The 21,440-nt window shown below is 46.2% G+C and overlaps 3 protein-coding genes across 4 annotated transcripts; 1 reads left to right on the top strand and 2 right to left on the bottom strand.

The window, feature by feature from the left end:
• The first annotated feature begins 883 nt into the window (after positions 1-883).
• LOC125514662 (putative E3 ubiquitin-protein ligase WAVH2) lies at positions 884-5,239 on the top strand. Of its 2 annotated transcripts, XM_048680002.2 has the most exons (4): positions 884-979; positions 1,081-1,634; positions 3,022-3,362; positions 3,484-5,239. In XM_048680002.2, exons 1-4 carry the CDS (start codon positions 922-924, stop codon positions 4,652-4,654), a joined length of 2,124 nt encoding a protein of 707 aa, XP_048535959.2. In that variant the 5' UTR covers positions 884-921; the 3' UTR covers positions 4,655-5,239. The 2 variants fall into 2 exon arrangements, with proteins under 2 accessions (XP_048535959.2, XP_087383642.1); XM_087527516.1 differs by lacking the exon at positions 884-979 and having other exon boundaries at positions 1,005-1,634.
• Positions 5,240-7,864: 2,625 nt separating this feature from the next.
• On the bottom strand, positions 7,865-9,592 carry LOC125515302 (uncharacterized). Its single transcript, XM_048680747.2, has one exon. The coding sequence runs from the start codon at positions 9,543-9,545 to the stop codon at positions 8,007-8,009; it is 1,539 nt and encodes a 512-aa protein (XP_048536704.2). The 5' UTR covers positions 9,546-9,592; the 3' UTR covers positions 7,865-8,006.
• Positions 9,593-15,696: 6,104 nt separating this feature from the next.
• LOC125513429 (ruBisCO large subunit-binding protein subunit beta, chloroplastic) lies at positions 15,697-21,009 on the bottom strand. Its single transcript, XM_048678547.2, has 15 exons — positions 20,825-21,009; positions 19,890-20,117; positions 19,672-19,797; positions 19,449-19,586; positions 19,252-19,347; positions 18,391-18,633; positions 18,050-18,284; positions 17,803-17,972; positions 17,530-17,607; positions 17,328-17,399; positions 16,939-17,043; positions 16,725-16,817; positions 16,550-16,642; positions 16,083-16,206; positions 15,697-16,003 (listed from the first exon to the last, which is right to left on the bottom strand). The coding sequence occupies exons 2-15, from the start codon at positions 20,097-20,099 to the stop codon at positions 15,990-15,992; spliced, it is 1,797 nt and encodes a 598-aa protein (XP_048534504.1). The 5' UTR covers positions 20,100-20,117; positions 20,825-21,009; the 3' UTR covers positions 15,697-15,989.
• Between the last annotated feature and the right edge of the window lie 431 nt (positions 21,010-21,440).

Below are 21,440 nucleotides of genomic sequence, written 5' to 3'. Positions count from 1 at the left end.
GGGTTATAGAAGTGGCGGGAGGTCGGTGGTGGGCGGCCCTGGGAGCCTGCCCGCCACTGCTAGCCATTTTGCATCCGCCGCTGCTTGTCATTCCTGCAGTAGTGGTTGATGTCCAAACACGCCTAAACATACAAGGGAGAAATGAACTTCGACCTTGAAAATGATCTTAGTTATTTGTTTAATTCATTTGTATATGCATTGTAGCCCGTAGCAGCGCATAGACCTACTACTAGTCTTTACTAATAGCAGAGCAAAAGGTACTGTACATAGTTTTTTAGGGACGTACTGTACATAGTTATGGGGTATCGTTTCAGTATGTACAATTAATTATTTCGTCAGTGCACTGAAAATCCGATGAGAATTCTCCGACACAACCAGCACATGCTTTGATAATACTCATCCTTTCCTTTTTTTGAACATCAGTACAGACACAAGCGCTCATATACGCACGCATACACTCACCCCTATGAACACACACACACCCTACCCGTATGAGCACCTCCGAAAGACTAAGCCAGCATATCATCTTGGAATTTACAAAATCACCGTATGCACCTCGTCGTCGATGGGAACGTCTCCACCCACTGAATGTGCATCGTCGAAAATTCTGAAATAAATCCAGAAATAAATGCGAGCATCAGGATTTGAACCCTGGTGAGATGGGGATACTACAATCCCTCTAATCATTCAACCACGGGTTGGTTCGCAAAGTCCGAAAAGGAAGTTGTGATGGAGAGCAAAGAAGATACCAAACTCCTGCTCCTACATTGGCATCCTCTCCCTTACTTCCCTCCAAAACCTCCGTTCCCTTGATGCCACTCCATCCTCTCCTATATATATTAACACGATATCAAATTGGCATTATTAAATTAGCTACTACACATCAGCTGGCTAGCAAGTAGGGGCTATCTTTCGCTCGCGATGTCCTTCGATTTTGACGATGAAGACCAGAACGTCCCTTATGCATATTATACACCAGGTGATTTTATTCCATTCAGTTTTTTATGGGAAGCATAAATAAAAGCATCATTTCATTCACTGACAAAATCTGCCAATCGATCGTCTTCCTGACTGACGCAGGGACCCTTCAGCGGGACACGGCCCAAAACGTATGGCTGGTGCCTCACACAGCAACGAACAGGGCGCCACTGCAGGAGCACAAGCAGCAGGTGCTGCTGGAGCTCATCGGCGCATCTTCCACCAGAGAACGCTCCGGGTTGGACCTCGTGGCTGTCCTCGACATCAGCTACAGCATGACGGGTGCGAACAGGCTCGGCAGGATGAAGACCGCCATGCAGTTCGTCATCAGGAAGCTCAGCCCCAACGACCGTCTCTCCATCGTCACCTTCTCCGACGACGCTCAGAGGCTGTGCCATCTTCGATCCATGACCCAGGCTTCAAAGGCACACCTAGAGGATCTCGTCGACGGCCTGGGAGTCATCAACATGACCAACATGGAAGCCGGCCTCAAGACTGGCCACCAAATCCTCGACGGCCGCCGTATCGCCCGCGGCCGCGTTGCCAGCATCTTTGTGTTGTCCGATGGGGACCAGAACAAAGGCGATGCTAGGACCGTTGATGTCAGCGATGTGGCGGTCTACACGTTTGGTTTTGGTGCAGACTCCAACCACAAGGTACATGAACATACTTGATCCTCCCTCCCTCAATTGATTGATTGATTGATTTGTTAGTAATTACTAGCAAAAAGGCCGTGCTTTGCAACAGGAGAACAAAAATCCTCTCATATCACTAGATGGGTGTGTGGCCGGTTGGCAGGTTATGAGATCGAACCCTTCCATGGGCAATTTTATTTTTTGCCAACTCTTCGGACCTGGGCCATAGTGCACCGACAAGTGGGCTTCCTCCGTTGGGCCAGAACGGGTGGCAACTAACTAAACAAAATAGCGTATGTGAAATTAATTGAAGTGGGACCAAACGGAGTGGGACGAAATCAGGAATATCACCTCCTTTTAATAGTAGGTATAGAATTAACAAGCACTGTGTCCCGCGCATTGCACGGGACACGTCGTCTCTAAGGGCCTCTTTGATTCAAAGGATTTTCATATAATTTCCTTTTGCGGGGATTTTCATAGAAATTTGAGAGTATTGGAATCTATAAAAAGAAAATCATATGTAAGTTTTTTTATTTGTATGATTGAATTCTATAGGGTTTTTTCCTCAGGATTTCTTTACACTACAGACAAACTTTTGTGCAATCCTGAAAAAAAAATCCTATGAATAAAAAAAGGCTCATTTTTTTAGAATCGCATTAGTATATATTACTCCTTCGGTTTCCTCTGGCTATTGGATATATTCTTACACAAAATTGAAAGTTTAAATCACAATAAGACCAGTTTGAATCCTACGAATAAAATTGAAGCGCGTCAAACCTGTTTATGAAACCCGACAAGTCGATGGCTGAGATCAGCATAATGAGCCGTGCTGGGACTCATAGTTATCTAGAACTTGTGGATTTAGACATCAATATATATAGCCTTAAAAGGCCACTTTAAACCTAGAACTTGTGGATTTAGACATCAATATATATAGCCTTAAAAGGCCACTTTAAACCTAGAACTTGTGGATTTAGACATCAATATATATAGCCTTAAAAGGCCACTTTAAACCTAGAACTTGTGGATTTAGACATCAATATATATAGCCTTAAAAGGCCACTTTAAACACAATTTTTTTTCATTTTTCATTTGCTTAGTTAATATTATTGCTAAGTTGTCATGTGAGAAAAAATCTACAAATATTATTTGTGCGTATCCCATCTAAATATGAAGAAGATATCAGTAGTCAAAGTTTCAGTAAATTAAATTCAACCACATATATACAAACCAGTATGTTCATACAAAAGTGGTTCCAATGATAATTACGGAGATGTGGGTACTCATATATAGAATCAACAAGAAATATATAGAATCAACAAGACTATCTTATTTTCCGGTGAACGTGTCATATACACACTTTAGCATAATATAATAGAATTTAGTCCGCACGTATATTTGATGGAAGGTGCTGGGGGAGATCGCAATGAAGAGCAAAGGAGGAACGTTCAACTTCGTCGAGGACGGGGAGAGTATGAGCGAGCCGTTCTCGCAGATCCTGGGTGGCCTTCTCAGCATTGTCGTCCAGGACCTGAAGCTCACCGTGTCCCCAAAGCCAGGCGACTCCACGATAGAGAAGGTGAACGCCGGTCTCTACCAGCAGACCAAGGACACCAACACCGGCTCGGTAACCGTCAGCTTTGGCGATCTCTTCGCTGCAGAACTACGCAACATTATGATCGATGTCCTCCTCCCTACCGTCCACAGGAGTAAGAACGTGACGGTCATCATCGCCAGTTGCACATATAGGTATATAATACATATACTATCTATTACTGAAAATTAGTGCAAAGTTGAGTCACTTATTTTGGAACCGAGGGGTGTACATGTCTCCATTAGTTTGTCTACTAATACATTCACACATGTGCAGTATCAACGGAAAACCCTTCGTCTCCCATGAATTTAGGGTCACTATACGCCGCACCGGATCAGCTGACCCTTCGTCTCCAATTTCGGAGGCCGTGCTCACTGAGCAAGTCCGTCAAATCTACATAGAGGACTTACGGCAGGCGATTACACTGGCAGACAGCGTGGGCCTCCAAGGAGCCAATACCAAGCTGGTGGAAGCCAGGAACAACCTTCAACTTGAGCAGTCCAACTCCATGATTGACATCCTCAGGGCCCAGCTGGATAAGCTCATCGAGTTGATCAGCTCGGGAATGGGGTTGAAGGCTCTCCGCGCCTGCCTGCTGTCGATGATGATGTTGCATGGCCGCCAGCGCGTCACGGAGACAGGCCCCGTCATGGGCCACAAGCTCTACGTGACGCAGTTCACGGACATGTCCCGGAAGCAGGCCGGAGATCATGAGAAGGACCCCGCCAAGGTGCCGCCGCCAGCCTCTCAGGACGTCGAGCAGGCGAAGGTAGTAAGAGATCAGCAGGGCATCAAGAGGCCGCCAGCCGTGGTGGAGGCAGCCACCTGCAGCTGGAGGACCTGGTGGAGGGATCGGAAATCACATCACGAGAGCTCCAGGTGGGCGATGGTGATCCTGTGCACGGTGCTCGCCGTGGCCATGATCGTGATCGGCGTCACGCTGCTCGCCGTGTACCTCCTCAACATGCCCAAGATGCCATACCTGGTGGTCTCCGACGCGCAGCTGGGGGCGCTACGGTACGCCCAGCAGGACGGCACCATCCAGTACCTTCAGCTGCCTATCACCATCCTGGCCGAGAACAACAACTCCAAGGCGGATGCCACTTTCTCCCATGTCGACCTCGCCCTGCAATTCCACGGAGTCGACGTGGCTCTCCTGCGGACGCCAGCACCTTTCGTCGTGGCGGCGGAGAGCTCCCTCGCACTGCAGTACAACGTGGTGTCGACGGGACGGAGACTGGACCCAGCTGGGATGCGGTCCATGGACGAGTCGCTCAACGCCGGCATGGTGCCGTTCGACCTGCGGGGCAAGGCACGGGCGCGCTGGAAAGTGGGCATCTTCCTCAAGGCTCACTTTTGGACGCGCATCTCGTGCCGTCTACACTTCTTCTTCCCCGGCAACAGCACCGTCAAGCCCACCGATCTTCGCAGATGCCGCTCCAGGTAACCGTAGTCGATCGTCAGTGCCGCTCCTCCTCTGCTAGCTCGCCGAGTGGATCCACTTGTATCGAACACAACACATATACATATAACCAATGTTGGTCAGTCAATTTAGCACGCATAAAAGACATTTGTAATTCAATTTTACTAGTCGTGACTATACATTTTACATTCGCACGGGCTAGTCTATAGCACTCTAAAACATTTATTCATTTGTATTACAAACAATTATTGATGTTTTGTTTAACGCTTTCTTTTAAGATGGTCCCAAATGATATGAGCCGTCTATTTTTGTTAATCTAGCGGCTAATATTAGTCTTACCTCTTAAGAGGTAAGATGGTTAGGTACCATGTTGTTGAACAAACCCACCAGGGTTCAAGCAGACTTAGCATTGGTGCTCGCATTTTTATGAATTTATTTCAGCCTTTCCCGCGATGTTCGTTCAGTGGGAGCCCGTCGACTATGAAGACGTCTATAATGGTGATTTCGTCAATATCAAGATATTGTGCCGGCTCAGTATCTCGGAGGTCCTCATAGGGGTAGGGTGTGCGTGCTTTCATAAGGATAGGTGTATGTGCGTGTATGTGGACATCTGCGTTCTATTGTCTTAAAAAAATTGTACGTTTAAAATGGCCTTTGCCCTCTTTCAAATAAGAGAGTAAATTATTGTGTCATTAGAGCACATATGTAAATATGGAAATTATTACAAAAAATAAAATAAGCGTTGCTAAAAATGGGACATATTAAGTGTCGGAAATTCGACAAAACAGAAATGAATCAACATTTCATCGAAACCTTGGCACTCATCTCCATTCCCTGTAAAAGAAGACAACAAACCACGAGCAAATACACCTGGCCCGTTCGACCAATAAAATCTATCATCTCCATCACTGGCCAACAAACCGCGAGAACAAGCACAGCAGAAGCAATGAATTTGTATCAATTACACTATATCGTCGTTTGTATATGTACGAGGAGGAGTTCATCGAGATGTTTTGTGCCTGCCGATGTCAGTGTGGCAGAGCTCGTAGAGCTGGAGGCCCGCCGGTAGAAGGGGCTGGTCGAGACGCATGTGGAGGGGGCTGGGGCACCGGTGTTGGAGGTGGTCGAGGCGTCGGTGGAGAGGGGCAGAGGCGCCGGTGGATGGTGGTCGGGACGCTGATACGTCTTCGACATATCTAGAATTTTTGATTGTTCCATGCTATTATATTATTAATTCTATATATTTTGTATGTAATTTTATATCATTTTTGGAATTAACCTAGTGATCAATGCCGGTTGTTGTTCTCTGTGTTTTTGGTTTTACAAAAAATCCCTACCAAACAAAGTCTAAACACTACGGAACTCTAATGATTTTTTTTTGGACTAGGAGCAACCTAGAAGCTTCGGGGGGTGCAACTGTCAGCGTAGCCTATGCCAACGGTTTTCGGGTCTTTGTCGATGGCTTTTGGCCGTCGGCATATAAAGTGATTCCTTCAGTGCGTACTCAGAACGAACTTGCTTCTATGCAGCATATATACGTTTTGTACAGTTGCTTTCGAATCCACTACTATTCTTGCTGGGCTAGATTAAAAGAGTTGTGCAGAATGTGTTCCTCTTAGAGACACACTGATACAGATGCATGTGCATGTAAGTAGCTTGAAAATCAACTAGCTGCAGATGAATGTGCATGTAAGTAGCTTCAAAATCAACTAGCTCCTAATCCCTAGATTAGATTAAAACAAACTAATTTACACTCGATCTTACTGCTCCTCGGTTACATGCATATAGCGATTGATGGGTACAGTCAACTGGTGTTATTAGTAGTATAATGTGGTTGATGAATCTATACCATCTACTAGCTTCCAGCTGCCACCCGATCTGATCCACCAGATCCGACATCTGCGTGCGTGCAACTTAGAATCAGCTTCCTTTCATGTATATCTACTTATCGTTGCAGTAAGTATATACTAGATGTATATTCACTTGATTCAGAATCAATAATCAACTAGCTACGCCTCTAGGCAAAGCTTTGTTCTTTGAGTTTCTCCATTGTGTGCGAAACCGCCGGAGAAGGATAACTGTGAGAAAGAAGAAGAGGGGCGATGCGAGAAGCGGCTCCAACATAAAGGCTCCCGACTAGTTTGGTTGTAAAAATTTGTGACATAATAGTTACACATAGTATTATAAAATTATTTCATGATTTTCAGTAATTTTCAAGTAGTGCAAAATATGTGGCGAGTATGAGACAAGTAGTGTGTTTTACATATGAGTAAACACGCTAAGAGCATATCCATCTGCGCCCCCAACAGGTCCCCCAGGGCGACTTTTTTCATGCCGGCGCCGAAAAAACCCTCTAGTCGCACCCCAAGATGCCGAAATCCACCGCCTCGGCCCGTTTTTGGGCCCGGCGATCCCAGGCTGAACCCAGTGCACTGGTGGTGTTCGGGGGCTCCGGCGAAAGGGAAAACCGCGTCTGGGCCACACTGTCAGGCGAAAAGTCATCTTGCACGTTCAGATCCCCCCCCCACCCCCACCCCCCCCCCCCCCCCCCCCGCGTGTGCACACCCTCCAACCGCCTTGCCGATCCCGGCGCCCCCCCCCCCCCACCCACCCACCGCAAGATAGGCCATTCCCCGCTGGAAAAAAAAGACCGCTACTCAGACCTGGTCAAAAGATCAAATGTGGGAGATCATGACTTGATGTGTCATCTTGCACAACATGATCATTGAGAGCGAGAAGGAAGAGACAATGTTTGACGCTGAACCATATTATAGGCAGGGTCCTCTTGCCCAAGTTGATCACCACCTACCGGCAACCTGGACTGCCTTCCTCAATATGCGTCAGGAGATCCGAGACACACTGGTGCATCAACAACTGCAGCAAGATCTGGTGGAGCACCTATGGAGGTTTAAGGGCAACGCCTAGCTCAATGTGTGATGAAATATGAGTTTTTATTTATTAAACTATTTATTGAACTATATAATTTGTATTGAACTATTTGATTTTTATTGATTTTATGTGATGAACTATGTGATAAAAATAGCTTACGTTGAATTTGTGTCTAAGCACGCCGAATACGGGCCGGAATTGATCAATTTGCACCGATAGTGGGCCATTTTGCGTCAAAAGTGTGCCGAAATCGGCGCCTGGAAACCCGATCGCCTCCAAGCCGAAATTTCAGGAGATGCTCTAAGCACACGATCAACATTCGGCAGCGGCCGGGCATAAATTGTTTAACAGAATGAACGCAAACAACTTGAGATCCCGGCGACACAGGAGCAGACTCGACCGGCCACACGCTGGCACGCACGCCGACCGTTATTTATTTCGGAAAAGAAACGAGCTAGCTTAAGCTCACCACGAGAATAGACTACTATTATTCCATGGCTATGTTGCCGGTGCCGAGGCCAAGCTGGGGCTGGGCTTCGCTGTCCTTCTTCTGTGGTTCTTCCTTGACGCCGCGGAGGATCCCATTCCTGCCGTCGCCGGCGAGCCTACCATGACCGGCGTGGCACTCCTCGACGCAATCGAAGAACTGCCCGGGCCTGGGAAAATAACGAGTTTGCTCCCTGCAGTAGTCCTCGCACGGGTCCGTATTTTTCATCGGCTGTGCTCGTGCGACAGCCTCATGGTGCTGCACCTGTGCCCCCGCCGGGACATCAACCGCTCCTCGGCTTGCTTCTTCATCTTGTGCCATTGTTTCCCCTCCTGGGTGCCCACCAGACTGGCACTGGAGCAGGCAGGCTGCGTACTTGGCCGGAAAATCTCGAGCATGCCTTCTGCAGTAAGCCTCGCACGGGTCGGTTTTCATCGGCTGTGCTCCTGCAGAAGCCTCCTGCTGCACCTGCGCCTCCCGGACATGAACCGCTTCTCCTGGCGCTTCTTTGTTTTGTGTTGTTGATTCATCGGCCCCGCCGCCGGCAAGCTTATGATGCACGGGCGCTCCGGTCCGGCAGGTAAAGAGGCACAAGTCGTAATCCTCCACCCGGTCACGGCAAAAGAAAACGCATCTGTCCGGGATCCTCACCGCGGCCGCCTTTGGGATATCAACTGCCCCTCCGGTTTCTTCTTCTTCATCTGCCGGGTATTCACCGCCGGCAAGCTTAAGATGCAGAGGCGCTCGTTGGACATAGGCCCCAATCAAGCAGAGCTCGACGCAGTCGTCATGGTCCGGCTGTGGCCAGTAACGGCAGAATTCATCGCATATACGTGGGTCAACCGCCGCCATCGCCGCCGTCGCCCTAAGGACATCAACTCCTCCTCCGCTTGCTTCTTCTGATTCCCCACCGCCACCGGCAAGCCTAAGATGCGGCCCAAACCGGCAGCGATGGACGCACCAGTCAAAGTGCTCGTGGTTATGGCAAAAGTCCTGGCATGCATCCGACAGCCGCGCCGCCACGGCCGTCAAGATGTTAGCTCCTCCTCTTGCTTCTTCATGTGTTGCTGATTCCCTGCCGGCGAGCTTAAGATGAAGAAGCGCACTAAGCCGGCAGCTATCGAGGCACTGCTGGTACTTCACCCAGTCCGCCCGCTGGTCAGGGCAGAGCACTTCACACAGCGACGGGGTCGGCGCCTTCAGGACACCAATGGCTCCACCGCTTGCTTCGTCTTCTTCATGCGTTGTTGATTCCCCGCCGGCCCGACGCAGATGCAGGGTTGCTCGTCGGGCATATCGATAGCCATTGCAGCAGGCCATGAAGTTCGGTTTGCCATGGCAGAGGGCGACGCATTTCGCCGGCCGTGCAACCTCAAGCTGAGATCTGCACCGACGGACGCAGCCCAAGAAATGGGTCTTGCCACGGCAGTCCTCGGAGCAGAAATCTGCCTCCGCCGCCACGAGGAGAAGCCCGGCGACGAGCAGGCCGGCGCACCACACAACGCCACGCTTTGTGGAACCCATACCCTTAGCCACCATTGCTAGCTGAGTGGTACTAGCTACCTGGCTCTACAAAGAAGTTAGCAACACCGCTTACTTATAGAGAGTCGTCCGTAGAGTGCCCACACCGTCGATCTATTAAGAATTTTAGATCAGATCCGACCTCTGCGCGTGTGAAATTCAGAATCAACTTGCTTTTTGTCTTGTATAGATATGTTTATCGGTTTATCCACTTGCTAGATTAGATCAAAAGAACCGTGCAGCATGTGTCCCAGCTGTCTTAGGGGCACAGTGATGCAGATGCAAGTGCATGTAAGTAGCTTCAAAATCAACTAGGTACTCATCGCTAGATTAGATTAAAACAAACTAATTTACGCTTGATCTTACGAGCAAATATAATAGTAGGGTGATGTAAGCAAGCTATAAGTATTTATATATTATATTCTTGCTGAGTTTAAGGGTAGAGAAGATGAGGGAGAAGAGAAGTAGGTATCAAATTAGCAGTCAGCTATAGCATGAGCTTCAAGAAACATTGTGAAGAGGTAGGTTGCATAGTGATGAAGCAGTAAAACCTTATAATAACTAAGTATTATAAGGTTATAGATGACATGTCAGCTCTTAGGTCGGCTATAGATGAACTGTGCGGCATGTGTGTCCCTGTCTTAGGAGTAGATAGAGCCGGCAGCTGGCTTTACTATTAACTGTACTCTAATGGATTCGGTCAATCGGTACTGACAAGTTGCGCAATTGATGCTCCTTGATTGCATCCATATAGATTCAGCAGATCGATTGGTTCAGCTAACTGATGCTATTAGCAGCATAACTACCATGGTGTCCCTTGCAAGTGTGAGGGCATTGTTTCTTGTTTTAGGTCAGATCCGACCTCTACGCGCGTGTAAATCAGAATTAACTTGCTTCTACATATGTAGTATAAAACTATAAATACCTTTATCCACTTGCTTTAGAATCCACTATTAGATACTCCTCGACTTGATTAGATTAAAACAACTGTGCGCACCTTCTTGTCCTGTCTTAGAGAGACACACAGATGTAGATATATACGCAAGTCTCTGTTTGGTTTTATTAGTCCCAATCGTATTTCGGATCAAACTTTAACCACATATTTGACTAGCAAAAATGTTAATGCATGCAACAAAAATTATATTGTTGTATTCATATTTGAATGTAATTTTCAATGATAATGGTGTTCTTATGTATAACTTCTATTTTACAAGTTTAATCCATGATCAAAATATGACCTAAAATACGAAAAGGACTAGTAAACCAGGACATACGTGGTTTCAGAACCTGTTCCTCACTAGATTAGATTAAAAAAAGCTAGCTTACACTTAAGAGCAACTCCAACGGGCCGACCCAAACGGACGGCGATTTTGTCTGCTTTTTGTCCGTTTGGGTCGGCCGCCTGCCCGGCGTCCGCCCTGTTTTTCATATGGGTCGGCAGGGCGCCCAACGCGCCGATCCATATGTGCAGGCGTGGCCGGCTGGCCGCCCAATTTTGCATTGCATTCTCACATATGGTGAAATGAAAATTTAACAAACAAAATAGTCCGCCCAAATAAATAGTATAGTTTACAGGTCAAATAAAAATAAAAATGTTTCACATAGTTTTGCAAAACGAATAAAAAAGATACATCTATTGGTTGCCAACATAAGTCCACATATGCTCAACCAAATCATTTTGCAGTTGCACGTGAGTTTCCCAATCACGCATGTCTTCATGAAACTGAGTGAACTGCTCAAATGTTGTCGCTACTCCATGCTCAGGCACAACATTCTCACCCTGAAACTGAAAGCCTTGATCGTACAGACGTTCCGGGCGCTCGTCTTCTACTATCATGTTGTGCATGATCACACAAGCAGTCATCACCTCCCATAGTTTCTGCGTGCTCCAAGTATTAGCAGGATACCGAACGATGCCCCATCGAGATTGCAAAACACCAAAGGCACGCTCGACATCCTTTCTAGCACTCTCTTGCTCTTGGGCAAATCTTTTCCTTTTCTCTCCGACAGGGTTGGGTATTGTCTTGACAATAGTGGTCCACTGAGGATAGATACCGTCACCCAGATAATACCCTTTGTCGTAGCTGTGGCCGTTGACAGTAAAGTTCACCGGTGGGCTGTTGCCTTCGGCAAGCCTAGCAAACACCGGCGAGCGCTGAAGCACGTTGATATCATTGTGTGATCCAGCCATGCCAAAGAAAGAGTGCCAGATCCAGAGATCTTGAGACGCCACGGCCTCTATTATGACAGTGCAAGCCCTGACATGTCCCTTATACTGCCCTTGTCAAGCAGAAGGGCAGTTCTTCCACTCCCAGTGCATGCAGGCTATGCTGCCAAGCATCCCCGGGAAGCCCCTGCTAGCATTCATCGCCAACAAACGGGCTGTATCTTCAGCTGTCGGCTCTCTCAAGTACTCGGGGCCAAACACAGCAATCACGGCCTTGCAAAACTTATACAGGGACTCTAGGCATGTAGACTCGCTCATACGGACGTACTCGTCAATGAGATCACCGGGCACTCCGTATGCAAGCATTCGGATGGCGGCAGTGCATTTCTGATAAGAGGAGAAACCAATCTTGCCGACGGCATCCTCTTTGCACTCGAAGTAGTCATCATAGCCGACCACTCCCTCTCTAATACGGTTGAAAACACGCCTACTCATACGGAACCGGCGGCGGAATTTGTGATGTTTGAACAATGGGTTTGTTGTATCAAAGTAGTCCTTCCAGAGAAGGAAATGCCCGCTCTCCCGGTTACAATTCAACGCCGGAAGGTGGCCCGGAATGGAGCCACGGAACAACAAACGCTGGTTGTTGAGGTGGTGATGGACCAACATAGCAGCCAATATCTCCTCATCGTCATCGGACGAATCGTCGGAGTCGCAAAGGAAATTGTGGAAAAAGAACTCGTCGGCGGAGTCCATTTTCGTACCTTGGCAAACTGTCGAACAGCCTGCGGGCGTCGAAGAAGGAGACGGCCAGCGAGGGGAGACGCGGTGCCCACAGACCAGCTAGCTGCCCGGCCGGCGTCCGACGAGGGTGACGACGTCCGACGAGCGTGTCGGTCGTCTGTGGCTGGGGCGGCGAGGTGTCTTTTTGGTCGCGGGGCGGCTGGGCATGGGGGAAACAGCGGCGAGGAACCAGCTTGCTCTCCGGCGGCAAAACGGCGGCAGCGGGCGACTGGGGGCAGGGGCGGCGTTGCTGGGCGGATGTGGAGGCGGCGGCAACTGGAAGAGTCGCCGGCAAAATGGGCGGCGGCGTCAGTGACGGAGGAGGCGGGGGCGAGGGTTGCTTGTTGGCTGGGGGAGGGAAGGCCAATGTGCCACAGACGAGCGGGCCCAGGGACAGGAGTAGGCGGAGCAAGCACGCGTCCGTCGTGTGTCCGCGCCGATGCAAATCAGGCTCAAAAATGGGTCGCCCGCGGACGAAAAACAGACGCGCGTCCGTTTGGGTCGGCGCGTTGGGCCGCATTTTCTGTCCGCGCCGACCCAAACGAACGGTCGTAGACGAAATGGGTCGCCCCATTGAAGTTGCTCTTAAATGCATAGTCTCAAGATGATGCCTCGCATGCCATGTAGGATCGGATATGACGTAAAGCAGGTTCGGATAGGGAAGCGGGATCCTCTACAAGAGGCGGGTGCTTGAAAAGAAAAAGTGTGGTCCGGTGACAAAAGCTGAAAAGATTGGAGTGAAAAGTAGAGATGCATGTGTACTAGAGTGTTTATTTTTTATTTCTTAATAAAACCCACTAGTGATAGCTTGCATTGAAGAGAGATAAATTAATATAGATGCCTCAAATTACTTTTTATCATGGAGCATATGTATCTATATGCCACTATTGTACATGCCCTAATGGGTTCAGTCAACCGATACAGACTATCTACTAGATTCCAACTGCCCCTCTGATGAGACAAGATCCGACATGTGCGCGCGTGCAACTCAGAATCAACTTATTTTCATGTATATCTACTTATCGTTCTGCTATTTGTATATTCACTTGCTACAAAATCAAGAATCAACTATTTTCGTTCCTAAATATAAGTTTTTTTAGAGATTCAAAAATGAACTACATGTGGAGCAAAATAAATAAGCTTATATTCTAAATATGTCTATATATATTCGTATGTAGTTTATATTAAAATCTCTAGAAAGATTTATATTTAAAAACGGAGAGAGTAGTAGGTACTCCTCCTCCTCATGCACGGCTAATTCATCCGTGCATTTAATTGCTTCGGTAAAGTACCTGCGATATCAATGTTCCTCGTTCTTGGTTAGACTGGGAGTAGGTAGTACTAACATGTATCCTCATGCAATATAATGCCAACTAGGCATATTACTAAATGAGGAAATAGATGATGATGGGAGTAACATAGACTCATAAATGTGTTATGAGTCTACAAGCTAATAAATACAATCATCTATATGCATGACACTAGTCCAAGTTACTTTCCACTATGACTAGCCTTACATGGTCAAGTTGCTCACTTAGCAGCCTGTCATGCAGTGTGCATAAAGACAAACCCTGCACTAGCCTAACTTCTAGTCGAACTCCACTACACTACACAGGGAACGTATCCGGTGCACCAACACTTGTGATGCTACACATACCCGTGGTTTTCACTTTTAGTGAGATGCCGTTGAATAAACCGAATCTCAATGATCTCAGTAGATATCGGAGTATTTATCTTTTGGTCAAAATGTTTCAGCCATTTTAGTAGCACAAAAAGAAATACAAAATCAAAATATTTTTAAATTTCCAATTATTTGATTGAATTTCAAGTGAATGGTTGGGTCTTCTGGCTGAACTGGAAATTACAATTTGATCCGGAACCACTTCACTAGTGTCCTTCCTCTCGGTGTCTCCTTTCCCATGGAATCACTCTAAATTTCAGTGATTTGGGCACTTGGTAATTTTTTTCTAAGCTGGATCCGTTCCCTACGTGTATAAAGCAATGAAGTCTCTAGTCTGACTCCACCATATTATAAAACAACTTCTAATTAAGTGGACTCAAACATGGCCATGTATGTACGTTACCACAGCAGCCACCCATGCATGTGTGCAAGTTAACTTGTTATAGACATTGTAAAAAAAATCAAAAACATTTTTGAAATATGTAACTTCTTTAAAATCCATAAGCATTTAAAAAATCATCAACATGTTTAATTTTGTGAACATATTTATTAATTCGTGAATTTGTGTATAATTCTGTTTTTTAAACGAAGTATGAATTTTTAGCAAGCAGCTGATGGTTTTTCTAGGCAAGCTCCAGTAGAAAATAGAGCGGAATGAGTCAAGCGACGCTATTGGGTCTCCTAGTTATCTCGAAGTTGAGGTGATTTATTACTATTTTCGAGGCAATGGGGGCCCATCGTATTTGTTCGGCTAAGAGAACCACCCGACACAGCAAACCAGGCCTCGCACATCAGACAAGCCCAACAGGCCCACTGCAGTCACAGTCGCTTAGCCCAGGTGCTAGGGTCAAATCCCCGGCCGTTACGTATGTTTGGTTGAATTAAGGTGGAGGGTAGCTGACATGGAGTTTCTACTCCGAGCTCAAATGCTCCTTTACGACAGTAGAATCGAAAAAATAGTAAAAAAATAAAAGAAATTGGTAAACTTTGACAAATGTTTTGTATGCTTGTAAATTTCAGCACAAAATGGCATTATTGGAACAAAACCGACATTCCAAAAACGCTAGTTTTGAAAACAATTTGTGGTGCTGAATTTTGTTTTTTACCACGCCTTCCACGGATGTCATTTTGTGTTGAAATTTTACAAGCATACACGATATTTGTCAAAGTTTGATTTTGATTTTTTACTTTTTTTTTATTTTACCATAAGGGAGTATTTGAAATCAGAGCAGAATAGGACTTTCAGCCGTTACGCTCAATTTCCCTGTTGTTTTCTCCTTTTCCCAGCCCAGCCAAAGGATTCGTCCTTGCGTCGGCGCAACTTCTCGCACCGCAGCGGGTGCTATACTTTTTTTCCTTCCGCGTTAGGAGCCAAAGTGTGCTGTATAAACGCCGCCGCTACATGATTACTATTTTCTTAAGCGCCCGTGGAAGTGCCCAGGCATTGGACATGCCCTTGCATGTTGGCGACCAAACAAGAGCATCATCGTTCCATATATATGGAACAACAGCCAGCTACCCCAAGCCTAAGCAATAAATTAATTGACTGGGAACATCACTAATAAATTACCTACGCCTACAAATACACTGTTCACTTCCTCGCAAAATAAATAGTGTTCACTTTCTTTCAGGACTAGACTGCTAGTGTAATAAAAATTTGAAGAAGACTCACGTTCCGACTTTTGGTTCGCGACAATAGCACCAGAAATTTAGTTTCCGGCGTCGACCCGCGACACAATAGGGGTACACTTCTTTTCTCAAAGTATGACCTCGGACGCAGCATGCTGCCCAAGGGACACCAGAACAGCGCTACTGGCTCTTCTCACAGATTTTAGAACCCGTAACCTGAAGACAGTATCAAAACAAGTTAGACATGACAACTATTGTATTGATGGCGAGCACATAATTTGTTGTCTCTGCATACCTGAACCGGCCATTGGGTTCGCAGCAGGTGCCTGCTCAGATTCCTTGATGTCGACCACGACGGCGTCTGAGGTGATGAAAGTCTTGGCCACCGATGCGGCATGCTCCAAGCAGCACCTCACGACCTATTTTGTGAGAAATCAGGTTAGCTTATGGGCCCACTGCTCGTTAAGAGAATGGAGGGTGGTGACAAATATTCCAGGGACAGAGCAACACAAGATCTCCTCAAACTGGTCATCTCTTTAGTCTATGGGTGATCATGGTTAATGTTTCAATACGATTGCATATAAGGCTGACGGCGTACATAAGGAAAACTCAATCTAGTCATTTCCAGCAAAATATAATACGTAGTAGACTTTTGGGGTGTTTGAAATACTTTTCACTCACTTGCATAACACAATTGTTACAAAGAAAGATTTAGTTTGGGAAAAAAGTCAAGACAAAGGTGTCAACACAATTTGCTCGTACCTTGGTGGGATCAATAATACCAGCAGCCATCAAATCCTCATACTTCCCTGTAGCGGCATTGTAACCGTACCTGAAGTTATCATTCACAAGGACCTGGACGCAGGCAGGCTCAAATTAGAAACGCACGAGCTGCTGGGTATCAGGTTCATTTAAGAGAAGAATTCTGAATCCAAACCTTTTCGGTAACCACGCTGCCATTAACACCAGCGTTTTTGGCAATCAGTTTAAGTGGATAACTCAAGGATTTCCTAACAATTTCAGCGCCGACCTTGAAAAGGCAAACAGACAATTAGTTCATTTTGATTAAGGAAAACAGCACCTCAGAACCCAAAAAGAGCATTCAAATGATGAGACTTCAAGAAAGAGCATCTCATTTGCCTTTTCCATACCTTCTGTTCATCATTCTCAAGGGTTTCTTTAATGGCATCAACTTTTGAGGCAAGCCTTAAAAGGGTACAGCCACCACCGACAACAATACCTTCCTCGACAGCCGCCTGTCCACAAAAGAATACAGTCAATTAAGAAGCAATTATTACATACTCCCTCCGTCCGGAAATGCTTGTCATAGATATGGATGTATCTAGATGTATTTTAGTTTTAGATACATCCATTTTCATCCATTTCAATGACAAGTAATTCCGGACGGAGGGAGTATAAAGTTTGGCGTAAAATTAAAATCAACACAATACTACACTGCACCAGAAGGCTCTCTGAATGAGATCACACAGATACACAAGTCCCAAAGATCAATCAGATTTGCACCAGGAGAAAGCATTACCTTTGTTGCATTCAGTGCGTCTTCAACCCTCAATTTCTTTTCCTTTAGCTCAGTTTCAGTCTGTGCTCCAACCTACAAATCAAGATGTATAAATTTATAGCTGTTATATCATGCTAATGCAGACTAGTGAACTACCAGGTTCTTTTCTGCAATTGCGGCCTGTTGCGTCAGTTGGCAGCTTAACGTGAAACAACAGAAGTACCTGAATCACAGCAACACCACCGGATAGTTTAGCTATCCTCTCGTTTAGCTTTTCTTTTTCATATTCCTGTTCAGAAGCCTGAAAGTCAAAGATAAAGGTTGGACAAAAACATTAGTTAAGGCATTCATCCACCCTTAAAGTGGCATGCACAAGACAAATTGTTGAAGCTATGTAGACAGGAAAATAGGCAGCAAAAAGAGAGAAAAAAGAGAGAGTTTTAAATAGGATATGGAAAACTGGAAAGAGAGGATTTTAAGTTTAAACTATAGAGACCTCAATTTGGTTCCTGATTTGTGTAACCCTTTTGGTTACTTCCTCCTGCGTAGTGCCATCTCCAACAATTGTCGTCGAATCCTTAGTAATTACAACCTTGGCGGCATTTCCAAGGACTTCTTTGTCTGCTTTGTCCAGGGACAGTCCAATTTCTTCTCTGATGACAGTGCCTGGGCGAATAATGACATTTATAGGTGAACCAATATAACAATGGGACACATCATATTGCACCAAAGATTAAATTTACCTCCTGTCAGAGTAGCGATATCATCCAGGTATTGACTCTTGCGCTCTCCAAAACCAGGGGCTTTAATAGCAGCAATCTTCAGTGCACCTCTAAGCCTATTGACCACAAGAGTTGCAAGAGCTTCCTGCTCAATATCCTCTGCGATTATTAGAATTGGATATCCACCCTTAATAGCGTCCTCCAGAAGAGTGATGAGATCTCGGGCATTGTTAATTTTCTTGTCCACAAGAAGCAGCTGGGTAATGGGAAAAAAACATCAGCTCAATAGCATAGGACTCATGGAGATGTTGATTACTGAAATTTAAGTAGACAAGTTGGCAAAAAGCTATAGAGAATCAGACCTTGCAATTCTCATACTCAACTGACATTTTTTCACTGTCAGTTACAAAGTAAGGAGAAATATAGCCGCGGTCGAATTGCATCCCTTCGACCACATAGAGGTTGTTTTCAGCACTCTTGCCTTCTTCAAGTGTAACCACCCCCTGACGCCCAACCTTGCTCATAGCATCAGCTATCATGTTACCAATTTCGTAGTTATTTCCAGCGCTTACTGCAGCAACATCAGCAAGTTCGCTATCTTCAACCTGCAGTACGGAGTGCAATTCAATATGTTCAAACTTTGAATATTTGGAATAGAGAGTACTGGAATTGAAAATCAGTATATATGATCCCAATGGCAAGTAGTGCTTCTGAAAATAACTAGTATATATGATCATCAGGCGTTCAAAACAACAGCTAGAAAAGAGATATGGTAGACTGCACACCATATACCTTTCAGAAGAATTGATGAAAAATATAGAAATGTTGATACAGAACAGAGCATGTATATTTGAGAGAAACTGGGATGTGCTGCTAGCGGGTTGCGGCACGGTTTCACTAGCACACTCTGCAAACATGGTGATGTCATATTGAACACCAATTGCTCTCAACTTATTCATCTAATTGATTTATACATTTAAACACATAGACAAGCTTAGTCCACATTTATCTGTATTAAGAAAGTAGCTATTTAGAAGTGAATCAGCCATCTCATTTATAAGTAGCATAGTGAGCAAAAGTCACCAGAATCAGATGCATGCTAATATTGAATTACAAGATTGGTTTACTATTTGTGATTGCGGAATGGCAGGCCAGAGGGGCATAATACTGAATTTAGAATGTATGTATTTCCAGAACGGAATAACAGAGCAGTAAGATCTAACCTCCTTGGACATCTTTCGAAGTTCACTGACAAGTGCTTTGGTTGTTTTCTCAATACCACGGGCAATCTGTACTGGATTAGCACCGGCAGCTACAATCTGCAGAAAGTAATTAAACAAACTGAAGATTATGTCCAGAACTGAATGAGAGCACTAATGCTATAAACTGTAGCAAGACCCATGGTTTCATATTGCTGTACCTTAACACCCTCGGCAATCATCCCTTGAGCAAGGATGACAGAAGTGGTTGTCCCATCACCAGCCAAATCATTGGTCTTAGCGGCAGCTTGCCTGACCAATTTAGCTCCAATATTTTCAACAGGGTCCTCCAGCTCAACCTGATCCAGAAGCCAATCATCATAAGAAAAGTTCACAGTCCACAGGATAAGAAATGATGTGCTAAATCTCCTGGCAGAACAGTACCTCTTTTGCCACCGTAACGCCATCGTTGACAATTCTAGGTGACCCATACTTGCTCTCAAGGACGACATTCCGCCCTTTAGGCCCAAGAGTAACTCCAACCAGATCGGCAAGCTTATTGACTCCAGTCTGATCACAGGCAAAGATTAAGTCAGCAAGTAAGCATCACAAACTGAAAGGACGCAGCGGCATATGAACGATGGCATGGCGATTTGACTCACTTGCAGCTTCTTGATAGCCGACCCATCCTTGTTGAAATACAGCTCCTTTGCAGCGTTCACTCGGAAACTGCACTTTCTCCCTGGCCTGGCCCTCTGGGGCAGCGAGACCAACGGGGGCGAAACGAGGGAGAGCTGCTTCCTGGTCGCGAATCCGGAAGGAGCGGCAGCCTTGAGGCCACACGAGGAGGCGGCCCCAAACGGTGAAGCCATACCGTCTTAATGCTATGTCTGCACGAAATCCAAACAGTTTGTATCAGCATAGATTCAACACGAGAACAGAAACAGTAAGATGATAATACAAGGTGCATAAGTCAAACTGGGCAGCTAAAGCAGAGACGAGAGAAGCTCTGTTTTCTGCAGAACAAGCAGAGTGATTATCCGCCACAACAATTAGGACACCAGTCCACGCCGAGCAGATGCCCGCGTTTCCACTGGCCGTGTGGCCTAGCATCGACTGTACCGTATGTATGGCGGTGTGATCTGACACTGCATTCTGGTCCGACATGTGTGCAACTAATTAAGCCCTGATTTGGCCCTTGTGTTGTGCTATAGCCGAGTGATCCGGCTGGTCCGCCTGTAACTAATCAAGCCCTGATCGATCCGGTGCCCTCGGCGGCCTAACAATCAGAAGAAGACGCAGGGATACGGCGATGCGGACCCCCAAGACATTCAGGGTAAAATCGACTAGGAAGGGCGAAAAATCCCCTGCCCTGCCCTGCTCTGCTCTGGTTAGTGATTGGAACATAGATAAACCCAACAAGAACAGGCAGGGGGTGTAATAAGAACTGAATACTACCACTACCACCGCCGCCGCAATAGGATCCGATCCGCGCGCGACCTGTCGCCGTCAGCTCCGGCAGGTTCGAAACTACTTGCAGAGGGACTCGGCACGAACAGCAGAGAGATGGGGGGAGAGGGGGTCGACCCGTCCATACCTGAGGTGGTTGAGGAAGAGGAGGCTGGACTGGGTGCGTCGGCCGATCTCGCCGGCGGCTAGGGTTTAGCGGCGGTTTACCTTTTCTTTTCCGGTGTGACGACTCCGATCTCTCTCTGTCTCGGGGCTTAAAAATAAAGGGAGCGGCGGAGGAACCAACGGCGACCGCGACGGGCAGAGGCAGGTGGGTTGAATGCTGCTGACAGGTGGGGCCCGCTGGGCCGGAGAGCGTCTTTGTGCACTCTGCTTCGCTTTGCGTGGTAGGTGGGCAAAGAATGTGCTCGCGGCTCGTGGCAGAATGCAAAAGTTTGGGCAAATTCACGTACTCTCTCCGTTCCGAATTACTTGTCTTAAATTTTGTCATCAAAATTCATTTTAGTGCTAGATACCTCCGTATCTAGACAAATCTAACACAAGTACCGAAAATATTTGTCATCAAAATGGATAAAAAGATATGTATCTAAAACTAAAATATATCTAGATACATCCTCTTTTATCTATTTTGATGACAAGTATTTCTGAACGGAGGGAGTATAATTCAACTGATGCGGTGTATTAATCGTTTCGTTTTTGCTTTACCGGGTACCGCCTTATGAAGCTCATCCCCACTACTAGCA

The sequence above is a fragment of the Triticum urartu genome, chromosome 6A (genome assembly GCF_056163025.1).
Source record: "Triticum urartu cultivar PI428250 chromosome 6A, HENAU_Tu73, whole genome shotgun sequence".
NCBI lineage: Eukaryota > Viridiplantae > Streptophyta > Magnoliopsida > Poales > Poaceae > Triticum > Triticum urartu.
Note: the sequence above shows the minus strand (reverse complement) of the source record. Positions and strands in the feature narration are given on the sequence as shown.

Coding starts and splice junctions, on each gene's coding strand:
- LOC125514662 (XM_087527516.1), top strand. CDS start 1,005: ATGGGAAGCATAAATAAAAGCATCATTTCATTCACTGACAAAATCTGC. Junction 1,635..3,021: donor GTGCAGACTCCAACCACAAG/GTACATGAACAT, acceptor ATTTGATGGAAG/GTGCTGGGGGAGATCGCAAT. Junction 3,363..3,483: donor ATCGCCAGTTGCACATATAG/GTATATAATACA, acceptor ACACATGTGCAG/TATCAACGGAAAACCCTTCG.
- LOC125515302 (XM_048680747.2), bottom strand. CDS start 9,545: ATGGTGGCTAAGGGTATGGGTTCCACAAAGCGTGGCGTTGTGTGGTGC.
- LOC125513429 (XM_048678547.2), bottom strand. CDS start 20,099: ATGGCTTCACCGTTTGGGGCCGCCTCCTCGTGTGGCCTCAAGGCTGCC. Junction 19,798..19,889: donor CGGCTATCAAGAAGCTGCAA/GTGAGTCAAATC, acceptor GCCTGTGATCAG/ACTGGAGTCAATAAGCTTGC. Junction 16,643..16,724: donor GCAGCGTGGTTACCGAAAAG/GTTTGGATTCAG, acceptor GCCTGCGTCCAG/GTCCTTGTGAATGATAACTT.